At 41.3% G+C, this 21,973-nt stretch overlaps 1 protein-coding gene across 2 annotated transcripts in view; it reads left to right on the top strand.

Annotated features, from left to right (window-relative positions):
- ZNF462 (zinc finger protein 462) overlaps positions 1–17,279 on the top strand; it is a gene marked incomplete at its 5' end in the record, with an annotated part of 52,767 nt that extends 35,488 nt beyond the window's left edge. For both annotated transcript variants that reach the window (XM_080637380.1, XM_080637379.1), the window contains 5 exons: positions 3,366–3,502; positions 7,408–7,631; positions 10,011–10,146; positions 15,680–15,794; positions 17,048–17,279. In XM_080637380.1, the coding sequence (XP_080493506.1) occupies positions 3,366–3,502; positions 7,408–7,631; positions 10,011–10,146; positions 15,680–15,794; positions 17,048–17,249 (814 nt within the window). In that variant the 3' untranslated portion in view covers positions 17,250–17,279. The remainder of the gene's footprint in view (positions 1–3,365; positions 3,503–7,407; positions 7,632–10,010; positions 10,147–15,679; positions 15,795–17,047) is intronic.
- Between the last annotated feature and the right edge of the window lie 4,694 nt (positions 17,280–21,973).

The following is a 21,973-nucleotide window of genomic DNA, read 5'->3' as shown; positions in this document are numbered from 1 at the left end:
TTTGCCTTGTTGAAACAACTCACACAACTGGCTTCAGCCCATGGATTCAGCCCGTCCAGATCCCTCTGCAGAGCCTTCCTACCCTCCAGGACATCAATACTTCCACCCAGCTTGGTGTTGTTTGCAAACTGACTGAGGGTGCACTCAGTCCCCTTGTCCAGATCATTGATAAAGACACTAGACAGAACTGGCCCCAATACTGGGTCCTGGGGAACACCACTTATGCCCATCTGCCAACTGGATTTAACTCCATTCACCACCACTCTCTGGGCCCCACCATCCAGCTGTTTGCTGTTTTTTACCAGGCAAACAGCACACCCATCCAAGGCATGAGCCAGTTTCTCCAGGAGAATGCTGCAGGAAATGGCATCAGAGGCTTTTCTAAGGTCTAGGAAGACAACATCCACAGCTTTTCCGTCATCTGCTAAGCAAGTCATCTTGTCATATACGGAGATCAGGTTGGTCAAGCAGGACCTGCCTTTCTTAAACCCATGCTGACTGGGCCTGATAAACTGGTTGTCCTGTATGTGCTGCATGTTGGCACTGCTCTGTAACCTTTCCTGGTACCAGTCAACTGGGACCTCCCTGGTTAGCTAGCACAGCTGATAAATGGTGCAAAGCCCACTCAGTAATTTTGTGTGGATCCAATTTGGTCCCTTAGACTTCTGTGTGTTTAAGGTGTAGAAGGTCACTGATCATTTTCCCTTTGATTATGGGGCCTTCATTCTCCTTCCCGTTCCTGTCTGCCAGCTCAGGGGTCCAGGTACCCAGAAAACAGCTAGTCTTCCTATTAAAGACTGGGGCAAAGAAGGTGTTAAATACCTCATCCTTTTCCTCATCCATATCACTGTGTTTCAACCTGCGTCGAGTGAAGGATGAAGATTCTCCTTAGTACTTCTTTCGTTTCTAATACACTTATAGAAACATTTCCATTGCATTTTATGGCAGTAAGCACATTTAGTTCTAGTTGGGCTTTGGCCTTTCTAATTTTCCCCCTGCATAACCTCGCAACATCCTCGTAGCCCTCCTGAGTTTCCTGCTCCTTCTTCCAAAGGTCACAAAATCTGTTCTATATCCTGAGTCCCAGCCAAAGGTCTCTGTTCAGGCAGGCTGGTCTTTTTCCTGCTGGCTCATCTTTTGGCACATGGGAACACCTGCTCCTGTGCTTTTAAGAATTCCTTCTTGAGGAATGTCCAGCCTTCCTGGACTCCTTTGCGCTTCAGGGCTGGCTCCCAAAGAACTCTGTCAGCCAGTCTCCTGAACAGGCCATGGTCTGCCCTTTGGAAGTCCCAAAGCAACAGTTCTGCTGATCCCTCTCCTTACTTCTCCCAGAACTGAACACCAATCATGACCACTATGCCCAAGACAGCCTCCAACCACCACATCACCCAAGTCCATCTCTGCGAACAGCAGGTCCAGCAGGGCACCAGGTTACTTGCTGAAGGAAATGGTATAGGTAGTACTTTTTCCTCAGCAAAGGCAGTAAGAGTGCTATCCTTATCCTCAAGTGTGAAAATTTCTCTGCAAAAATAAGGTCATTTCCTGGTGCAACCAGCGTGAAGCATGGGACAATCAGGTGTCCTAGGGAGACAGGAGAGTTTATATCACCTCTCTGAAGAAATCTCGCTTATGTAATTTTATTTCTCCCACCATCTATCTAGGTTAAATGCAAAGTATTCTCTGGCATATTTGATGACATATAGAGACGTTTCAGAAAATCCAATTACATGTGCAAAGTTTAAAAACTCAGTGCTCTGTGTGTGCATGTTTTTAGCTGCTATTCAGTAAGGCAAAAATATACATCTCTGCTGTTCATCATTTCCTCCTTATATGCTGGACCCCCAGACACAACACCCTCAGCTGACATTTGAGGTCTCCTAAGTTCTTAGGAGACTGGTGACGGTAAGCAGTAAGGCTGGATAAATGGCAGTGGTTCTGTTGAACAAAATGTTGAGCACAAACCTGAGAGAATCTACAGAAGAGGAACCTGTAGTTATATTTCTCTAGCCTCTCTTGCTACCTTGCTACCTTAATGGTAAAATTTACTATTATAATAGTAAAATGACTGCTACTGCTGAACCCAAGACAATCCTGGTTGCTGTTTATCTAGAAATTGCCAGGTCCATTCAATCTGTTCATATCTGGCAAATGCCATTTTCTTCTACCTGGATGAAATAATCTTAAATCAAGCAATATTTAAAAGCCTTCATAGTTGCATGAGGGAGAAGTGTTCTTTCAGATGATGTTTCCTTCAGGAATTAAGTCTTGTTTTTTTAGATAAGCATAGTATGTTTTCTGTCTTTAAGGGGGGGGGGGGGCAAAAAGCCACATACCAATCCCCTCTTCAACTCAACACAGAAATTTAACTGCATGAAAGGATTCACTGAAGTTGATAGAAATACACCTGTAGAATTCAGTGATCATTGGTTTGGGCCCCAAAGCCAGTTGTGTTAGTAAGTTGCTTTGTGTTCAAGCTAAGAGTCTTGAAGAACTTCAGAGAGACTAATTACTCTAGTTCAGTGTGGCGAGGTCCTTAGCTTTTGCAGCTTTACCACTGCTTTAGGAAAAAATGACCAAGTGCCCCAAGTTCACAGACACCTCTCCTTTCACTTGTTGAGCTTGTGGTTATAGGTGTACAGTTAATTTCCTCTGTTTGCATGTCTCTTGAAGCTTTTGTGTGTGAAGCAAGTATAATGCCAGCATGATTTTTTTGCGTGTGTAAAAATACTGTGGAGCATTCATTCATTCCTCCACATTAATAAGTACAGTATTCTTAGTCTTGGGTTTTCAGATCCTTACAGGTGATGCTTTAAAACTTAACTACTCAGAGCCAAACTTACTGTGAACCCAAGTCTGTTTTGTAACCTGGAACTTAACATTTTAACTGATTTTGGACTTTTTCTACAAAGACAGAAGTGGTTAAGGATGTTACCTGCCTCCAGAAATAAGTTTATCCTCACCCATGCAAGTCCAGAATAGTTGATAGGTTTTGTTCAACTTGCTAAAAATTTAATCTTTGCCAGAGAAAGTACACTGAATATTTCAGCCTGAAGACTAATAATGAGCATGAAAGATGGGAATTCTTTTGCTATCTTAACTATAGCAATGTGACTATAGAGCAACTCATGCAAAAGAATATCTTGTCAGAATCAGTGTTTGTTACTTGAGGATATAAGCCTGCAAATACCTCTGCTCATGTGTTACTCATGTGAGTAGCCCCACTGAAATACCATGTGGCACTCTGAAGATAAGGCTGAGAGCTATCTGTACCATTTTACACAACACGTCCTTTATAGAGCTATGACACTTCATCGTTCCCTGCACACCTCTTCTGACTGCTTCCATCTCTCCCTCCTGTTTCACAGATCTGCTTTTACTATGCACGTGGAAGCTGGGCATTCAGCAGTTCCTGAGGAAGGACCCAAAGACCTTCGCTGTCCTCTTTGCCTATATCACACCAAATACAAACGCAACATGATTGACCATATAGTACTGCACAGAGGTAACAATATCTGCGTATGTGTCTGTATCTGATGAGGGGACTGCTGAACAACACCTTTGTCTTTCAGACTGGTTTAATTAAATTTTCCTCTGTCTGTACACAAGGACAAGTATGTTGAATAAATCATCAGCCCTTGAGTATCTTTTGTTTAATTTCTAAATTATGCATCTTATTTATTTACTGTAAAATTCAGAGTTAGCCAGTGCTGAAACAGTGCAGCTTGAAAATGGTTTTTGAGCTTTTTCTCTAGAGAAGTTAAGTCATCAAACACCTGTTCAGCAAAAGTTGCCCAAAGCTGCAGCTCTGAATTAGGGCAGAGTTGTTTCCTGCTTATGTTCTTGTTATCGTAAAGGCCTTGCTCTCGTAAACTCTGTGACAATGTATATCACTAAACATAGAGGCCCCAAAATATCCCTTGGTTACTTGCTTGAATTTTTTCTCTTCAGCATTCTTTGGATCAAAACAAGAATTATAATATTTTTGTTTTTCGTTAAGGCACCTTTTCTATCTTTACTTCTCCTGTCTTGATTTTAAAGACAGCTAGAAGTAGGATTAGGAATTTCTATATTCTATTAACTGCAGGCTTGCTAGCTCAGAAGAGACAGCTGTTTGGGCTCTCTGGGCTGGGATTCCTGCCCATAGCTATCACACTTGATGCTTGTAGATGGTCTGTTGGCTGCCGAAATCCAAACCCATGTGTTGGGATGGCACTCTGCCTGCTCGCAGGTTGGGCAGAGTTTCACAGTAGGGTATTGGTGGTGAGCAAACACAAGTTTTGCATGCCATCTTTTTCCTGGAGGAGATCCTGGTGTGACAAGCGCTATCATAATTCCGTGTAGCATACCACTTTCCAGTGTTGGTAGCTTAAAGTCCTTCATGTACCAAAGCAGTGAGGTTGGCAGAGATCATCTAAGTTTCTATCTGCTAGCAGGGCTATTCTGAGGGAACATCTGGGAAGAATGACCTGTCAGTGATTCAGAAAGCACATTACAAAGCTGCCTTATTTGGTTGTAAGAGTTTGGCAGATGATTTAGCTTTTGCTTCCTGTCTTTGAAGGTGTTGCTATGTCAATTTTGCCCAGCTTCAGACTTAATACTCCAGAATTAGCTCACTTCAGAGGAATGGAGGATTTAGTTAACCCCTGCGCAGGGGACCATGCAGTTCCAAGTGCTGCCGAGGTGTGCTCTCTTTTGTGGCTGTGCCAGGGCTCCTGTAGAAACTGATAGACCTTTAAAATACGTATAGACAGGCTGAGGGAGAACTGGATGGGCCTTGTATGGGTCTTTGTCATCATGCCTAGAACTGACTCTGGAAATGTCCAGTTGCAGAAGTGGAAGACCACTTCATGAGCTCAGGCAACTGTACTGCCTGTACAGAGATGTTTCTGACCGATTTCAAGGAGGTGCTTACCTCCTGGGTAAGTGAAACTGTGGATCTGTTCTTTTGTAGAGCTGTTGCTTCAGTTGCACAAACCAAATCTCAAGCCTTTGTACTGCTGAAACAAAGCTGATAGCAAAGGACATAATGGAGAGGTAAAACAGTAAAAGAGGTTTTAATGTAAAGCTGATAATCTCAAAGGTAACTGCGGGGAGGACAACGATTTGCTCTGGCATCAAGCTTCCAGGTAATGAAAGAAATAGGGTCCATCCTCAAAGTCCTTTCTAGTGCATATATCCAGCTAAAAACCCATCTACCGTTGTGTTTAATTGTATGGCAGCTGAAGCGGACAGTTTTGGCAGGATTTAACATACACTGAAAGAAACACTGTGGGATGGTGAATGTAGTCTGAGATGGCCTGCGTTTTTTATAGCCATTACATTGGTAAAACAAGGGCAGAGCCCTGAACTGTGGTCCAGGAACATTAGTTTTGACATAGATGGAGTGGTGCAGTGTGTAAAATAAAGAGCGAAGGGTTTGATCCATTCATAGTTATGTTCCTCCTATGTAAAAAGACATGTTTACAGATACATGACTCTTACTTTACTTCCAAGTTGTTGCACCCCTAACCCTTGGTGAAGCAGCATGTGCTTGAAATGGAGAGTATATATTTCCCTCTTAATAAGTGGCTACAGAAGCCACCTTCAGGTTAGAATGTTTGTGTATGTTTACTTTCCTTTTCTTGTGTTATTGTGCTGCCTTTGATTTGGGGAGTGTTGGTGTGAGTGTGAGATAATAGGTTTTGGTAATCTGAATTAAGGAATGTTGCATTACCCCAGACTGGTAGATAAAGAGGTTTATACTGTCTCATGTTTTAGGTTTTTCAATCAGTGCTAGAGGAAAAGTGAATTTTCAAATGTATTAATTAGTATTTCTCTTTTTGAAAACTTCACTTGAGTTTTTCACTTTTGAAACCAGCTGTATCACTTATTTCAGTGAGTTCAAAAACACACAGCTGCAAAAACCTTGTAAAAAGTCTCCTTATGACCTTGGAATCATAGCTTTAAATTCTGTTGTCTCTTAGACCCTATTCTCCCCTCCCGTTTTATCACCCTGAACGGCCACAACTTGGTGTCTTTATATCTAGAGAAACTGTTGTTGGTTTATAAAAGAATTACAACTCCAGGGTTTTTTCAAAGGCATAGCTTTGGGAAAAACTTCCACTTTTTGAAGCGGCCAAGGAGGAAGCTATGAGATAGGACGGCTTTTGTGTTCAGGAGAAGCTGAGCAAGATGGAACATTTTGTTGGGCTGTAGTAAAAGTCTTGTGAGCAGCGGTGGCAGGTGGATTGGCCAAAAGTGAATGAATAGTGAAGCTTTTGCCATCTTCTAGAAACCCTGAGGAAGTTTGTATTTCTGGAGTTGTCCTTGGATATGATACTACCCTCCTCACTAAAGATGAGAGCACATTGACTCATACATATGTGAGTCTCACATTCTTCTAGCTTCCATGTCTGAGATTCAGGCCTGGTTTTTTCATTTGTTTGTTTTAATCTGTCGTTAGGGATGAACCTGCATAAGGGGGGTCAAACTCCTTCTTTAATCTGCAGTCCATAAGGAGCAACAATACTAAATTTCAGTGTTCTAGTTCAGAAGGTCAGTTGAGTAACAGAAGGCCATAAATGAGGGTTTTCTGGTGACCCTTGGCTGAAGGATCAAATTTGGGGTTTCTCTTGTGGATACAGCTAGGGGAACTGCAGTGTGTAAGTGTTGTGCACATCGGATTCTGGCTCTGTCAAATGACTGAAATTAATTGCTGCTCTGTTAAGCATCAGTGCTTTGTTTGAGAAGTGGAGAGTTTGAAAACTCAGCAAGAGCTTTTTCAGTGCATCATGCATGCCAATTTTGAATCAGAGCTTTCTGAAAGCTGTGGGTGTGTAGGGAGGTTTCTGCCCCTGGCTGAACTGCACAGCCTCTTCCAGGAAAAGGTGCTGCCTTGCTTACCCTCTCATTCCTCAGAGACTTCAGAGGTGATTTAGGTGTGATGGTGAGGATACCAGCTTTGATTTTTATAGAGCTAGCAGGGTGATGCATTGGGAAGCACCCTGCAGCTTCCCTGTTTATTACATTTCTAGCAGCCATTCCTGGCTGATGTCAAGTGCTGAACCAAAATGGACTTTTGGTCTGGCTGATTTATGGCTGGTTTTGTATTCCCACGCTTTGCTACTCTGACTCACAGATGGAGCCTCATTTGCCCCCAGAACTTCATTCCCAACCTCTTCACCTCATAAGCAGTTACATTTATGAGGACACCTGCATCTGTAGCCTTGGAGGATTACCCCTGTTACTGAAGAAAGAATTGTTGTATTTTGGTTGTTTTGTGTTGATCCAGCTTAGTTGCCATTACTTTGTAGATATCCTGCATATCCATACAGCAGATCTTCCTCTTTGGGTTGGTGGTAGTTGCCGAGCTGTTGACAGGTGGTATTTCATGAAGTTTGTTAAGTGAATGTTGTCCTGTCCCTACAGAAGAGCGGGTTGTTCCCATTGAAGTCTGCCGTTCCAAACTGTCGAAGTACTTGCAGGGAGTTGTTTTCCGCTGTGACAAGTGTACTTTCACCTGCTCCAGTGATGAGAGCTTGCAGCAGCACATAGAGAAGCACAATGAACTGAAACCTTACAAATGCCAACTCTGCTACTATGAGACCAAACACACAGAGGAGCTGGATGCTCACCTTCGAGATGAGCACAAGGTAACATCCAGATAGTTTTCACTTGTAGCAGTCTACTCTTTGCAAATGCTCTATTAGTTTACTTGCATGTAAACTCTTGAATAGCCAACTTGACGTTGCATTTTTTTCCCTTTCCCTCCCCAGATCTGGAAACTAATTCCATGTTGGGCTTCGCTTCCTCTGTTTTCTATTACTTCTTTCTTTTTCTTTAGAAACTCAAAATTCAGGATTTCTAAAGCTGTTCAGATTGATCAGAATTAGCAGAGTGTTGTATGCAGAGCATGATTATCTGGAAAAGGCTCCTGTATGTGCTAGGTTTATTTAAAGAGGGGAAAAAAAAAAGGTTGTGAAACAATATTATGGCTGTGTGATTCAGCCTCTCTAAAAGGCAGGAGATTCCAAACATAAGATTGCTCTGGCAACTTCAGCAGCGTGACATGCCATGCATATTTTAATAACAAAGAGGGTAATACATCCCTGTTTACATTTAACAAGGGAAAGATAAATAGCAAGTAAAACCAGGTCCTAAGTCAAGGCTGCTTTGGAGTTTTTGTGGGGTGCCTGAATGCAAACCTGGTACAGTCTCTGAGAAGTCATTAGAGGCTTTCCACAGACTGTTAGCTTTGAATTTCTGTAGCTGTGAGCTGTTTAGCTTAGAAACACTTAAATTATAGAACTGAAATGTGTTTTGGAGTATTTGTTATACGCTTCCTTGTCATATTTCCACCTGTTGGAGGCAGCTGAGCTGCCCAGGTCCTCCCTAAAAACTCACTCCTATTTCGTTGACGTGAATGTCACAGCCAAATACATTTATATTGACAGAATTAGCATCAGAATTCCCAGCAAAACTTGTAATGCTTAAAAAAAATATTTGGCTGTCTTATAAAAATGAACTCTGTAAACTTATGTTGACCTGCTATCCTTATCTGCCCTCATCTTTACTACTTCTGGAGAGTCTTCTGCAATTAACATGAGATGTTCCACGCCTCCTAGTCACCACAGTAAGACACCTGGCATATCCAGGAGGCACAATTCCTCATTATTTCGACATAGTACATCAGACTAGGAAAATTTTTCCCTTACTTGGCTCTCCCTTCCAATCTGAATGTGCAGTGATGGAGTTTTGTAGTTCAGGATATCTTTTCCCCATTTCTCTTTAGTAATTTATATCACACTAATTTGTGTCCACGTTCTGGGCTTAGATACCCAAGTGATATATTGCACTTTAAAGAGTTCCTGTGCATGAGCTGATTTGAATTAAGTGCCTTGCATGTGGTCTTGTTTGTTTAAATCTCAGTGGGTAATGTAAGTCAAGAGAACCTCATCACAGCTGCCTGTATGGAGTAGTACTAGGAATCTGCACACCAGGATAGTTTGCTATTTGGAGATATACTACAGTCTGATTCACATGGTCCTTATGTTCATTCACATTCGCTTTCCCACAGAGGGATAAAAAATGGGCAGTGAGTGTTGATATTTCATTCAGCATCTTGCAAGAGGGTGTTGTACTGCACTCCATTTCCATCCTCTCTGCCTCTGCGGCTCAGTGCCTGTGCTGCTGGAGTGCTGTGTCTTTGCATGAAACATGAATCCAAAATCCTTCCCAGCAGTGATCAATGAGCTCAGAGGGCGCTTGTCATCCAACAAGTATTAGCCCTAGTGTCCTGGTCATGCTCCATGCTCTCTGCCTCTGCTGTAAATCTCGACTGCTCCTCTGCTGTTTCTCTTGGATGTGGTGGAGTTCCTGACTTCCGAGCCCTAAGCTGTTCCTTTCATGCTGCTGCTGTGAGCTGTTAAGTAGCTGATGCGTTTCACCCTAGGGTTAGCTGAATTTGACTGCTGGGTGAAGTGTTCCCATTATAGCCTGTGTATCAGTTTGCAAAGCACTTTGCAGCCCTTCCTAACGAAATTAATCTGTTATTAATGAGTGAAAGTGTATGTGGCACACAGCAGCCATGTGCTTAGTAAAAGACCCATCTTCTCATGAATGAAGCTGAATGAACCAGTCACAAAGAATTTTCCTTCAGTGTGGATGTACAATAGTAGTGTTTGATCACAGTGGTTGAATGATGCCATAAAAAGGGGATGAAACTTAAAAGTGTTTTGCATTTCTTGAATTTTGTTTTGTTTTAATGCATCAAACCCAGGAAAAAACGAGGGGGGGGGAGGGTGTTTGCTGAATGTCATTGATTTTTGAAAACCAAAAATGAGAAATGCAGAATAAGCAGCAGAATAAGAAAGAAAAAAAAAAAAAAGAAGAGTGTTAATTGAGCAGGTGACTGCATATCACCTCTAACTGAGCAGGCTTTGGGGTGTACTCTGTTTTGTTTTACATATGCGATGATTTTTCTGAATAGCTGAGGATTGTGCTGATTGCTGAAAAAAGTGTATCTTTCAAAGGTGAGTCGTAATTTTGAGCTGGTTGGACGTGTTAACTTGGACCAGTTGGAACAAATGAAGGGGAAAATAGAGAGCTCCAGCAGTGATGAAGAAGAAAAAGAAGAAGAAGAGTTAAGCCCCAAGGCTGAAGAGAGAGGTCAGTGCAGCTTTTTTTGGTTTGGCTTTTTTTTTTTCACTCCAACATGCCCTGCCATTCTCATCAAGCAAGGTCAGCTGTTGAGTCTACAACACATTCCTGTAGAGCCATGCAGGCATGGCAGCAGGAGCAGAATGGAGCTTTTGTGAAGACACTGCTTCTCTCATGTTTCTAATCCTTATTACAAGTTTTCTGTCTCTTAAGATAATATGTACTATGAGAAAACACAGATAGCATCTGTGACTTACCTGCCCATGCAGATAACGTCTATAAGAGCCTGGAAAACTACTACGTAAGTGGAGTATTTTAGTGGTCTGTCAGATTTTCTGTTTTGGTAACAAATTGTGAGCTTTTCACTCAACATTGTTCAAGTGAAGGATGGAAGGGATCATGCCCAAACTTTTTTATGGGCTGTTATTAACTGTGCCCAGCATTCCTTGTCAGAGAGAGTCAGTCCTGTTGCAGTTGCTGCAGTTGGCAGATCTGGAGCCAGAGCACTTTCATGCATGCCCAGTACTGGTGTGTGTTCAAATATGTGCCTAAGTTCCTACCTAAGACTAATCACACTGACTTAGCAAAGCTAGGCCATGTCCTTGCTGATGCTCTTGGTTTGGTCAGTTAGATTAGCAGGGGGAAAGTTCTCTGTAAATTGAATCCTTTTGAACCAAGGGTTTCTTGACTTTCCCTTCCAACAACCTTCCCCCTTGAAAACCAGGTTATTGCAGTATCTATTGTAAACTGTGTGTTGTCTAGCCTGCTCTAGTGCACAGTTCATCAGTTAAATGCAGTGTGCTCACAAGTCTTTAACGTCTTTAGCCCTGTGATGTCTGCAATGTCAGGTTCCTGGAGCACTCACCCTCTTGGTTCTGATGCATGCAGCTAGCCATGTTCTGTGTATTTTAACTAACGGTATGCTACCGTGTTTATCTTTTTCCTCCCAAATTCTCAGCTTTCAATCTCACAAAAGAAAATGTATCTCCCTACATCTTTTCAGATGTTGAAGAATTCACATTTCTGAATTCACAGGTTGTTTACAGAATAGAAGGGGATCAGGTCATGCTTCTTCCCTTTTAATAGCAAGACCCCAGCATCTTGGCTTTTGTTTAGCATCCCTGCAGCATAAATTCAATCTGCACTTATCAGCAGCACTTGACTTCAAGAGTGGTTAGTGATAGCTTTCACTTAAATGAGAAAGGAAGTGAGTTGGCTAGGCAGCAATTTATGTTTCTATGAAAAATACCCTTCACAAGATCTCAGGTGGAACAGTAGAAAAATCAGAGAAGGACCTAAAGGAATGTTTGTTCTGTATGCATTTCAAAGTTCAACATTAGTAACTCTTGTGGAAACATGCTTGGGTGTCTGTTCAGGAACAGCTTCGACTCCCATTGCTTCATGACCTGAACAGTGATTGTGTAATGATTTGACTAAAGGACCTGAGCTGCAGGTGTAGCAGGCTGATTAATGTTTTGTATAGACCCACAGCTAGGAGTGGATGAAGAGTTAAGCTGTCCTTGTGAGGATTACCTTAGCATTACATACAAGCACAGGTGCTGAAGTGACCTTGGAAGCCATGGTATCTAGATCAAGGGGAAGAAGGTGCTATCTGCCAAGCCTTGCAAATCCCTGTAAAATGCATCATGAGGAGTGAGACAGCCCAAGGTGAAGTTCGGTGTTTAAATTGGCTTTAGGTTACACTGTAAAAACATAAAAATACCACCTTCTATGCTAGAAATTTAAATTTGCGAGGATAACAGTTAAGTGTTGCCCCTGTTTCATATGATCAATGATTAAGCAAGGGATAGTGTCTTAATACTAATTTTTATTTTGTACTTTTTCCACCTGTGTCTGTGCTGTATTGATCTGTAACTGGCTAAAATGATTTCTGCATGCTTGTTCTAATGACCAGCCTAAAAAAATCATGCATATTTCCATATTGATTTGCAGATACTCTTTCCTGACTGGCCTTTAGGGTCAGTGTTTCACGATTGTTACTTTTAATCCCTTTTAATTTGTTATCATGTGCAATACATTACACTAAAATAGGTAGAAAATGCAGAAAGCCCTTCTCTCTGCTACAGCAAGGGTATTTAGAAAATATCCAGATGTACTGACCATTTTTCTAGAGAAGTTACCAATTAGTACTAAAGGTGCAAGATTTAAGGTACACTTTCAAACAGTGTCCCAGTGAGACAGGAACTGAAGGTGTGGTGGTTGCTGAATGCTGAGTTGTGTGCTGATGTCTCCCCATGGATTTTAGGAAGATAGATTTAACACAGAAATGGTTTGCCTTGTTAGCAGAGGACCAGAACTATGGTTTTAAATATAGCCTGTCACAGTGGCTAATGCTTTCACAGCTTTCAAGCCACATCAAATTGTGTAATCCTGTATGCCACTTGGGTGCTCTTGGCAATTCTAACCTTTGTGGTGTTAGCAGGAAGTGGGATTTGCTGAGAGTGCCTTTCTGTGCTCTGAGTATTTGGAAACAAATGCTGTCTGACCTCTCTGAAGTCTGTGACTGTCAGAACCAGGATTTCTTCCCATGAGTCAAGCAGCTGCCTAGATTAAGCACTTTGACTTCAGGCTGCTATGTGCAGTACTGAAGGTGCAAAGAAGAATGTATTGCTTCTCCAAATGGACTGTTGGACAGTGAACCAAAGAAGGGCTGTTGCTCATGTGAACAGCAGAGTTCAGCAGAGCTGAACTGCTATCTTGGATGGGAAAGGAAGGGAGTTGTTGTCTGTTAATAAAGGATAGTAGAAAATGTATTGACTTGGGTGGAAGAAGATGAGGGGGGGAAAAGAGGGTGTCTGGCATACAGCATGGAAAGAACAGCTCTTCCTGGTAGAACTGCAGCTTAGAGGGACTGTTTGTCTTTACTGACCTTTATGTCTTGGTCTTGGCAGAAAGTGGAATCGAGAGGTGTTTTTCCACAGTAGACAAAAATAAATGTCCATGAGTGCTTGTGTGTGTGATGCAGGAAAACTGCAGAGAGGTTAGGTGTCTGCACAATCTGTTACCTCTCTTCTGCAGGCTCCACAGAAGAGCAGTTCTGATAGCCCTCCAGAGAAGCTCGAAATTCACGTCCCTAGAAACGAAACTAAAACACTGTTTTTAAACTTAAACAGGGGAAGTTCAGACTGGATATAAGAAAGAAGTTCTCTACTGTGATGGTGGTGAGACACTGGAACAGGTTGCCCAAGGAAGTGGTAAGTGCTCCATCCCTGGCAGTGTTCTAGGCCAGGTTGGACAGAGCCTTGGGCGACATGGTCGAGTGTAAGGCATCCCTGCCCATGGCAGGGGGGTTGGAACTGGATGATCTTAAAAGATCCTTTACAACCCAAACCATTCTGTGATTCTATGATTCTTTGAAAACGGATTGGGAAGTACGGTGAACAATACCGTGTTTTCTGAAGAGGAGATGGATTTACTAGAGCAGCACTTGCTAATCTTAATGGGAATTGCTAGTATAAATCACGGACTGGTTTTGGTTGGAAAGGACCTTTAAAGATCAATCCGCTGACATGGGCAAGGACATCTTTCACTAGATCCAGTTGCTGAAAGACTCATCCAATCTGACTACCTGTTGATAACATAATCCACACATTAGCTGTGGAACCTGTTCCAGTACCTCAGCACCCTCATATTAGACGGTTTCTTCACTGTGTCCAATCTAAATCTACTCTCTTTCATTTTAAAACCACTAGCCCTTGTCCTGTCACTACAGACTCTGATAAAAAGTCTGTCTTTCCTAGAAGCCCCTTTAAGAACTGAAAGGCCACAACAAGGTCTCCCCAGAGCCTTCTCTTCTTCAGGCTGACCTCTTTGATCAGAGCAGCCTCTATGTTGCATATCAACTTTCTACAGAGATCCAGAATAAACCTTTTATTGTTTATCATACTGTTCTTATACAGAACAACAGCATTTGCCTTTAAAACTTTCACCCTCCATAAATATTTGTCCCTGTACCGTGACTAGTCTGTGTGTTGCAGTGTGTTTATAAATTTACATCACACATAAAGTATTAAAATGCATATGTAAACTGAACTTACTTTCTGGTCTTCCTCTGGACATAGCACCTTGCTTTGTGATAACCACATAATAAATCACTGACAGAAAGAAATACAAAGGGTTGTTTTTCTTTTTTCTTTCAGGGGGAAGAGGCAAAAAAATATTATAAGAATCATTTCATATAGAACATTAGTAAAGGTTAACTAACGAGAAGTGTGTCCCAAAAATACATTTACAGCACTTTCATACAGATAATAGGGAATATGTGGGCATTTTAAGCTCATAGGCTGGACTTGAACAGATTACATCTGAGAGCGAAGAAATCAAGTGAGCAAAGATCAAAACCAAAATGAAGCAAAATCCCTTTTATTATGTAGTTTGGGAGGAGTCAGAAACACATTCTGTTGATTTCTTGCTCAAGATAATCCCTGCTAAGGAATTAATGCTCTGAGCAGATGGTGCTGTCTCATTTCCAGCAAAAGAATCAAGTGAGATAGTCCATGCAATTATTTTTAATGGCTTGTGTGGTGATCTTCTTAATTTGTGAGAAAATGTTTCATCTTTTGTTAAAGCTGGCTGCATTCACATAGAGCTTGGCTTTCAGAAATACCGCTCCCAGAGCTGCCAGTGACTTCACTCGTATTACTAGGTGCTTCTACACTTCTACAAGTGAGGCCCCAAGCACTTTGTATAAAAGATTAGGATGGGTTGAAACACCTATGCAGTTAAGATTTAGAACTTAACCCATGAGACTTCGTGATGAAGGAATACCTATTTATCATAAGGAACACATGTTAAATATAGGAAGACTTTGTTTCCTAAAATTTTACTACCAATTTAAAAATTATAGAAAGGCTTGGTGTTTTTATTTTGCTTTCAAGGCATTTTAGCCCTAAACTTACCAGGTTTGATGAATTAAAACTCCACAATCACGCCATTTGTTGAAATACGGGAACAAGGAGTAGAAACTTTTTCCCCTTATTTGCAGATATGTTTTAAGACTTCGGAAAGGGGGCCTACGAGAAAGGTGGGGAAGAACTTTTTATAAGAGCAAGTAATGATAGGACAAGGAGGAATGGCTTTAAAATGAAGGGGGGTAGATTTAGGTTAGACATTAGGAAGAAATTCTTTACCGAGATGGTGGTGAGATACTGCACGGGTTGCCCAGAGGAGGCTGTGACTGCCCCATCCCTGGCAGTGTTCAAGGCCAGGTTGGAGGGGGCTTTGAGCAACCTGGTCTAGTGGGAGGTGTCCCTGCCTGTGGCAGGGGATTGGAACTGGGTGAACTTTAAGGTTCCTTCCAGCCTAAACCGTGCTGGGATTGTATGATCCTGTGATTTGTCACTTGCTCTGTTGCTTTGCTTTGGGGGAGTTAACATTTTTACACACGCAGTTATTTGATAGGTAAGTCCTTTTGTTTCTCAGGGATGAGAAGGTGCAGCGGAGGGGATCAGAATAGGATCATAGTGGTCCCTTCTTGCTCTGGCTCTTCTGGATTCATGGGCTGTGTTGTCTTTTTTTCCAGATCCCATGATGTTTCCTGAGAGCGTTGCTCCAGAGAAACGCTTCCCGTGTGAGTTCTGTGGCCGATCATTTACAGAAGGCTCTGAGTGGGAGAGACATGTGCTGAGACATGGCATGTAAGTTGGTTTGCATTCCTTTGAAAGACAACCAAAGGTAACAGTAGATCAGTCTGCATTCTCCTCACCCTGTTCCTTACCTCCCGAAAAGCCCTGTGATGAAGGCAAACACAATTCTGTAAAGAACAATTCTGTTACCACAGGTGTGGACACAGTCATCAGATGTTTCTGCATGGGAAGTTCCTGTTCATCCTTTTTAACACTGCTGCCTGGAGTGGCTGTAGTTAGTAGGGTTTAACTGTGATTCTAAAACTTGAGATTGTCCCAGGGTTAATGCCACTTGGCCAGGATTAACTTTTACCTAAGTGTAAGTTGATCTTGCCAGCCAGCAGAGCAGCATAAAAGTGGCAGAAAATTACATGGAATGTCCTAGGAAAGAACTGTTTGGGGTTTTTTTCCCCCTTTATTGTTTTATCTCATGCTCGCACCTAAACTTGCGTAACAGTGAAAGGAATTATGTGCAGAGAAATGTCATCAAGGGAAGAAAACCTTCAAGGATCTTCAAGGGATGGAAAAAAAATGAACTCCTAAAATGTGCATAGTGAACTTCACTAGTTCATCTTCATAGAGAAAATCTTTGCCTTTGTGTAGAAGGTTGCACAGTGCGGGATGCTACGCATCACAGATAAGATAGACATCTCTGAAGAAATAATTTTCCTTTTTTGATGAAGATCTCATTGGTAGCAGAGATCTTTTTCCTGGCCAGGGTTTCTTAGAAGAGTAGATTTCACTTGAGGTTCCTGACACGTGGAAGACAGTTGAATACAATATTGAAGGTTAACTGTGATGGGATGGGAAATATTACTTATATTTTCCTTAATCTTGTTTTCCTAAATATGAGTACTTGAAATGTTTCAACCTATAAAAAGTTCTATTGGATCACTAACTCTTTGGGAAAAGTACTCTCTTCCTGTGCCTTTGATTGGTGCCTGTAAGTATTGTTTACAAGGGACTGGGGAAAGGGGAATGCATTTTTAAAAGTCACAGTTGGGGTTCTTCCCTCTTATCTCGTATCAGTCCCATTATAGGACAAGTGAAGATTTGATTTCGGAGCTCGGATGTTATAGGTCCCACTGGTAGATTCATTCCACTGCCTCTCCTTTTTGAGTGTGAGGTGGCAATGGTGGGGCTGCTTGCATCTACGTTTTTAGGAAGTGAACTGTTTTTCTCCCATGTGTGATGTGCACAGATTGGCTTTGCTGTTCTCCACGTTGACTGTAAGTGTTTCTGTTTTCTGCCGTTTGGCTTTCCAGGGCACTAAACGAAAACAAGCACAGGACCAGTGAGGACAGCCAGCCAAAGGAGGACATAGAAGAAACTATTAGCACACTGCCAGAAGAGAAAGAATGCATTGAGAAAATGGTGGTGGACTATTCCCACAACAGTGAAACAGCAGTCAGCATGGTAGCTGCGGACAAACCTCTCCAAGACAACTCGGAGGCCAAAAACGAATAAGCATTTGGTGTGATTCTATTCAACGTACTTGAACAGTGATGAATGGGGTGAGGTGGGTGGGTGGGGTGGGCAGAAGGAAGAAATAAAGCTGCTTTTAGGACTGAATGATCTATTTTCAAAGCACTGGTACCCGTGTGAGTGTGTGTATATTAAAGTTATTTAAGTGATGGAACAAGTGGCTCCATTACATCACTGCATCTCTTCTTCTGGATTATGACAATGGGAAGTTACATTCATCTTGGACTAATGAAGCAACTCCCGGTATTCCTACATTACACATCATGCTTTGCAGTGGAGACTTGGATTGTTTGTGAATGGAAGCGTCGTGAGCATGGAAGAAGTGGGAGGGGGACAACTCTTCAACGCACAAATTTGTGTGCGTTTTTCTAGTTTTAATACATAACGCTTTTCCAGACTGAAATGCAACTGCTTTAGAAAAGAAAAAAAAAAAAAAGAGAAAAAAAAAAAAGAGAACAAAAACAAAACAGAAACTGCTTTGCTTAAAACAGTCACCTGTTTCCTAGTACCTCAGAATTAACCAAGGGAGATCTCTGCATTTGTCAGTACTACCTGTTGTTGTTGTGGTTAAATGTAGAGAGACTGCTGGGCAAGTTGGTGAATGGAGGAAGAAAAAAAGTTTTAAAGAAAGCAAAACAAATTGTGCTTAAAATCCCAGTGTGGGTTTTATTTCTTAAAATACTGTGATTTTTTTAATTATTTTAGTAAAAAAAAAAACAAAAAAAAAAGAGAGACTTTAATTCCTAGATAACTGTTTGTGAATTGTCATCCTTTATTCCAGGTAAGCTGTTTGTTAGTATTCAGTTATAATTTTAGGATTTGATAGATTTCATGTGACTGATTGTGCAGTTTTGTTTGCCACGTTTATTTTCTATCAGTCTTTGAGGTGTTACAAATACAGCACAATTAAGTTTCTCATGTAAAACGAGTATTTCTTTTTTGAGGGGGGGGGACAGGGAAAGGAGACTAGATCTTGTGAATAGAACTTTTTGTTGTTGCTGTTGTTGTGTTGTTAATTTTAAACATGGAAATAACAAAGAAGTTTTAACTTTTTTTTAAAAAACTAAAGAACCAAACTTACGGCACAGCTATGCAGCTCGCGGGCCAAACACATAGGTCCTCATAACCATTCTGTTGCTTGTCATATTAACATCTATCAGTCTCACACCAGTAACTTTTCGTTAAGATTGGCTGCCTTTTTTTCTTCCGTCTGTGGTGTGTGTGTTTTCTTTTTGTTCTGACGTGGTGGGAGGGAGGGGTGTCTGTTAACACATCTTTTTGCAAGCGGAGGTGAAATAGTTACATACGACATTGAGCCTGAAGAACTACTTTTACTCGATTCAAGATGGAGTTGCTAAGTTTTTCCCCTCCTCCTTAGCTTTTAGCGTGAGGGGAGCAGCGTAGAATGGATAGGTACCTGCATACCTAAGTGGCTGATCCTGCACCACTTCTTGGGTGGAAAGCCTACCAAACTTAACAGGAATTTTGCCTGAGCAATGAATACAGGATCTGGTGCCCATGGTATGTTCTGGTTGTGAACAAAAACAAAAACAAAAAAAAAAAAAAAACCACAAAAACAAAAAACCACAAAAAAAAAAAAAAAAAGTTTCTTTCCAAAAAGTAGAAAGTACTTGACTGAAACCTAGTTTTAGAAATGCATGTGTCTTTGTTTGTTTTTTTTGTTTTGGGGGGATCTAGGGGAGGGGGAGGGGGGAAAATAGGAAGCTGCTGAGGAAAGGGTGTCCTAGAGAGCTTCACATAAAATTAATGGCAAAAATGTTGCATTTGTGGAATAAGTGCTACTTGAGAAGCATGGTGTTTTGCTTTTGGGGATTCATCAGTCGTGTGTTAGGGGGATACTTTTGAATTCTTTTATTGGGGTTTTTTTGTTTTCTTTTTCAAAGTAGGGAGGGAAGGTCATGGAAAAACATTGGAGGGGCAAGTATAAATACACATTTTGTGTCTGTATTTGTTTTTTAATTGGCCTCATTTCAAATGTATTTAAACAGTTCCATACCTGGATTGGTTGTTTGTAATGGTTACCAAAAATGGGAAAAAAAAAAAAAAAAAAAAGAAAAAAAAAAAAAAGAAAAAAAAAAAAAGAAATAATGATTGTGACATGCTTTTATCACTACTTAATTTTTCAAATAACATGTAAATATTGTAATCCATTGGATTTTGTTTTGCTAACCTGTTAATAAAAAATATGGGACCATTATCATTTTAACAAGTCTAGAATGTCATATTTTTTTTTTTCCTTTTTTCTTTTCCCAAAAATGTATACCTGATATATTGTGGTCACACATTTTAGATGCATTGTTATGATTCTGTTGACTGTAATGACATAGAATTGAAAATAACTTTTTTTTTTTTCATTGTTTAATTTATACAGAGGACTTTTTCAGAGTTTGACAGAAGGAAATAATAGCAAAATGCTAACCCATTGGCTTCAGCACTCGGTATTTCCTCATTTTAAAATTACTGCTTACTGATGGGGGATAGGAAGGGGATACTGAACTGTTGCACTGACGGGTTTGTTTTTTAAAAAAAAAAAAACAATGAAAATTAATAAAAACTTTTTAAGAGTGTGCGCTCATGTGTGTGTGGTTTTGTATGGGGTGCGCTGATAGTAGTTTTGTACAAGCGTCGGGTGCTGCAGCCGGCAGCTCTGGGAGGGAGCAAAGCGCACATTTTCCATTCTGCACCCTTTCCTCCCCTGTTTTACAGGGAATTTTGGATTTACAAGGTAGGGAGAATAAAAGGGGGCAGTGGAGTGGAAGGAGTGAATTCCTTTAGCTCACACAGGTCTCGGGTCTACCAAAGAATGCCTTGGAATATCCACCAGCCCAAAATCCATTAGAGGTCAAGGGCATACTGCCACGGTCTGCTGAATCCCTCTGAACCCAAACATAGAAATGAAGGAATTTTGCAGGCTGTCTTGAAAGATCAAAATAGATGGAGACAGGCTGGTATCTGGATTATCAACTCTGAAGTCACTTCATGAGTAGGGATACTGTATACTTCAATGTCTGACTGCCTGCTGGATCCTGCACTGGGGTTGTGCAGGATCCAGTTGTTGGCTGGAGTCAAACATACATCCGGTAAGATGGAGCACAAGGCATTATTATTTTACTCTTTCTCAACTGAAAACTTAGAATGGCGCTTATGGTGCTATCTTGGAATCTTTATTTGTTAAATATATTTATAAATGCTCATTCAGAAGATGTCAGAGGTGTTTTTCTGAGTGTGTTTTAGTCAGATCCTGTTCCCGGTTTAAGCAGCTTCTTGGTTGTACTGGAACTGGGTCTCGACTGAACGTGTATGATGTTAAACGGCATGAAAGCTTTGATCACCTGATAGCTTTACATGCTTCCACTTCGCACCATAGGAGTCAAAATATTTCCCTGTTAAAATACTCAATTCTTTATCCTGTGTTTACAGAGGGAAAAAAAAAAAAAAAAGAAAAAAAAGAAAGAATGTGATTTAGGATGTTAGATGTTGCCCTTTTTCAGTGGTCTCTGGAAATACTTGTTCATGAGAGAGACCTAAAAATCGTTTGCGTGTTGTATGTTATAGCCCAGAGCTAACCTGCACTTCCACCAATTTAAAAAGAGAAAGGGTTGCTCAGTGGTACATCACTAACAAGAATTACATAACTGATGTAATGAAAGACCTTGGGAAGATTTGTAGAGCATTACAGTTGCGTTACCCCATTCACTCAGGTTTTGGTTTCTCACTCAGACTGGATCATCTGCCTTGATATTCCTGTGCTGAACTGAAATACAACAAGGGGGTGGAAGGGAAGAGGCAAAGGAAATAGTTACTAATGTGATCCTTTACTCACATCACTTTTCTGCCTTGCCAGTCAATTCCCTTTCTCGTAACTGGGAGCCCTGGGCACCACACGAAGCATTTGTGCCGTGGGACAACTGGTGTTTTGCACACACTGTATTCCCAGGGTCATTGCCCTTCCTTTTCTTAAGAAGTCTGGGTAAATGTTTGCCACGTTATTGCTAGCTGACTGCTGGCATTTTCTTTTGGCCTAGAGGTGCATTGCCTGAATGCTCCCCATGCAAAGATCTTGCCTTCGTATTCACTCTGGTGCAAAGGCTTTGCAGGAGTTGCTATGGGAAGGGAGACCGCTGTCTCCCTCCCTTCTAAACACCCAACCTCTCTGGAGAACAGCTGAGCAGTTGGGGTTACCCTGTGACTTGGGGACCAACGCCAAGGATTGGCAGGGTCACAGTAAGTAAGAACTGTAAGTCTGAAACTGTAGGGTTTCCAGTGAAAAGTCTTCACATTGTGAAGCGGTAGGGACTAGGTGAAACATTGATACTTGTGGCCCAGTTATCTTGGAAACTGGTATCACACAAAAGACTTCATGTGAACTTGAACTGCAAAAGTCAGCCTCCAGTCTCCAAGAAAATATCGAAATACCATTGCAGGTGTTCCGTACATTTCAATGAAAACTGCCCCAAGTTTCTTCACTCTTCCTCACCCTGAAGTCTTTCTTCAGCATTTTTCTGATAATACAGGACTTTTACACCATGAAAGCCAGCTGTCTGGCTCCAAAGCAGCAAGCTTACTGATACAGGAAAGATTCTGGGTAAGATGATTTTGGAAAAGGGCATGTTGTAGTCCAAGATAGGCTTAAGATGTTAGAGAAATCTCTCCGTTTGTAGCACAGTTAGTTCCATGCCCCCACA

Source organism: Psittacula echo (assembly GCF_963264785.1).
Source record: "Psittacula echo genome assembly, chromosome: Z".
NCBI classification, from domain to species: Eukaryota; Metazoa; Chordata; class Aves; order Psittaciformes; family Psittacidae; genus Psittacula; species Psittacula echo.
The sequence above is the reverse complement of the archived record's forward strand: the minus strand, read 5'-3'. Positions and strand labels throughout refer to the sequence as shown.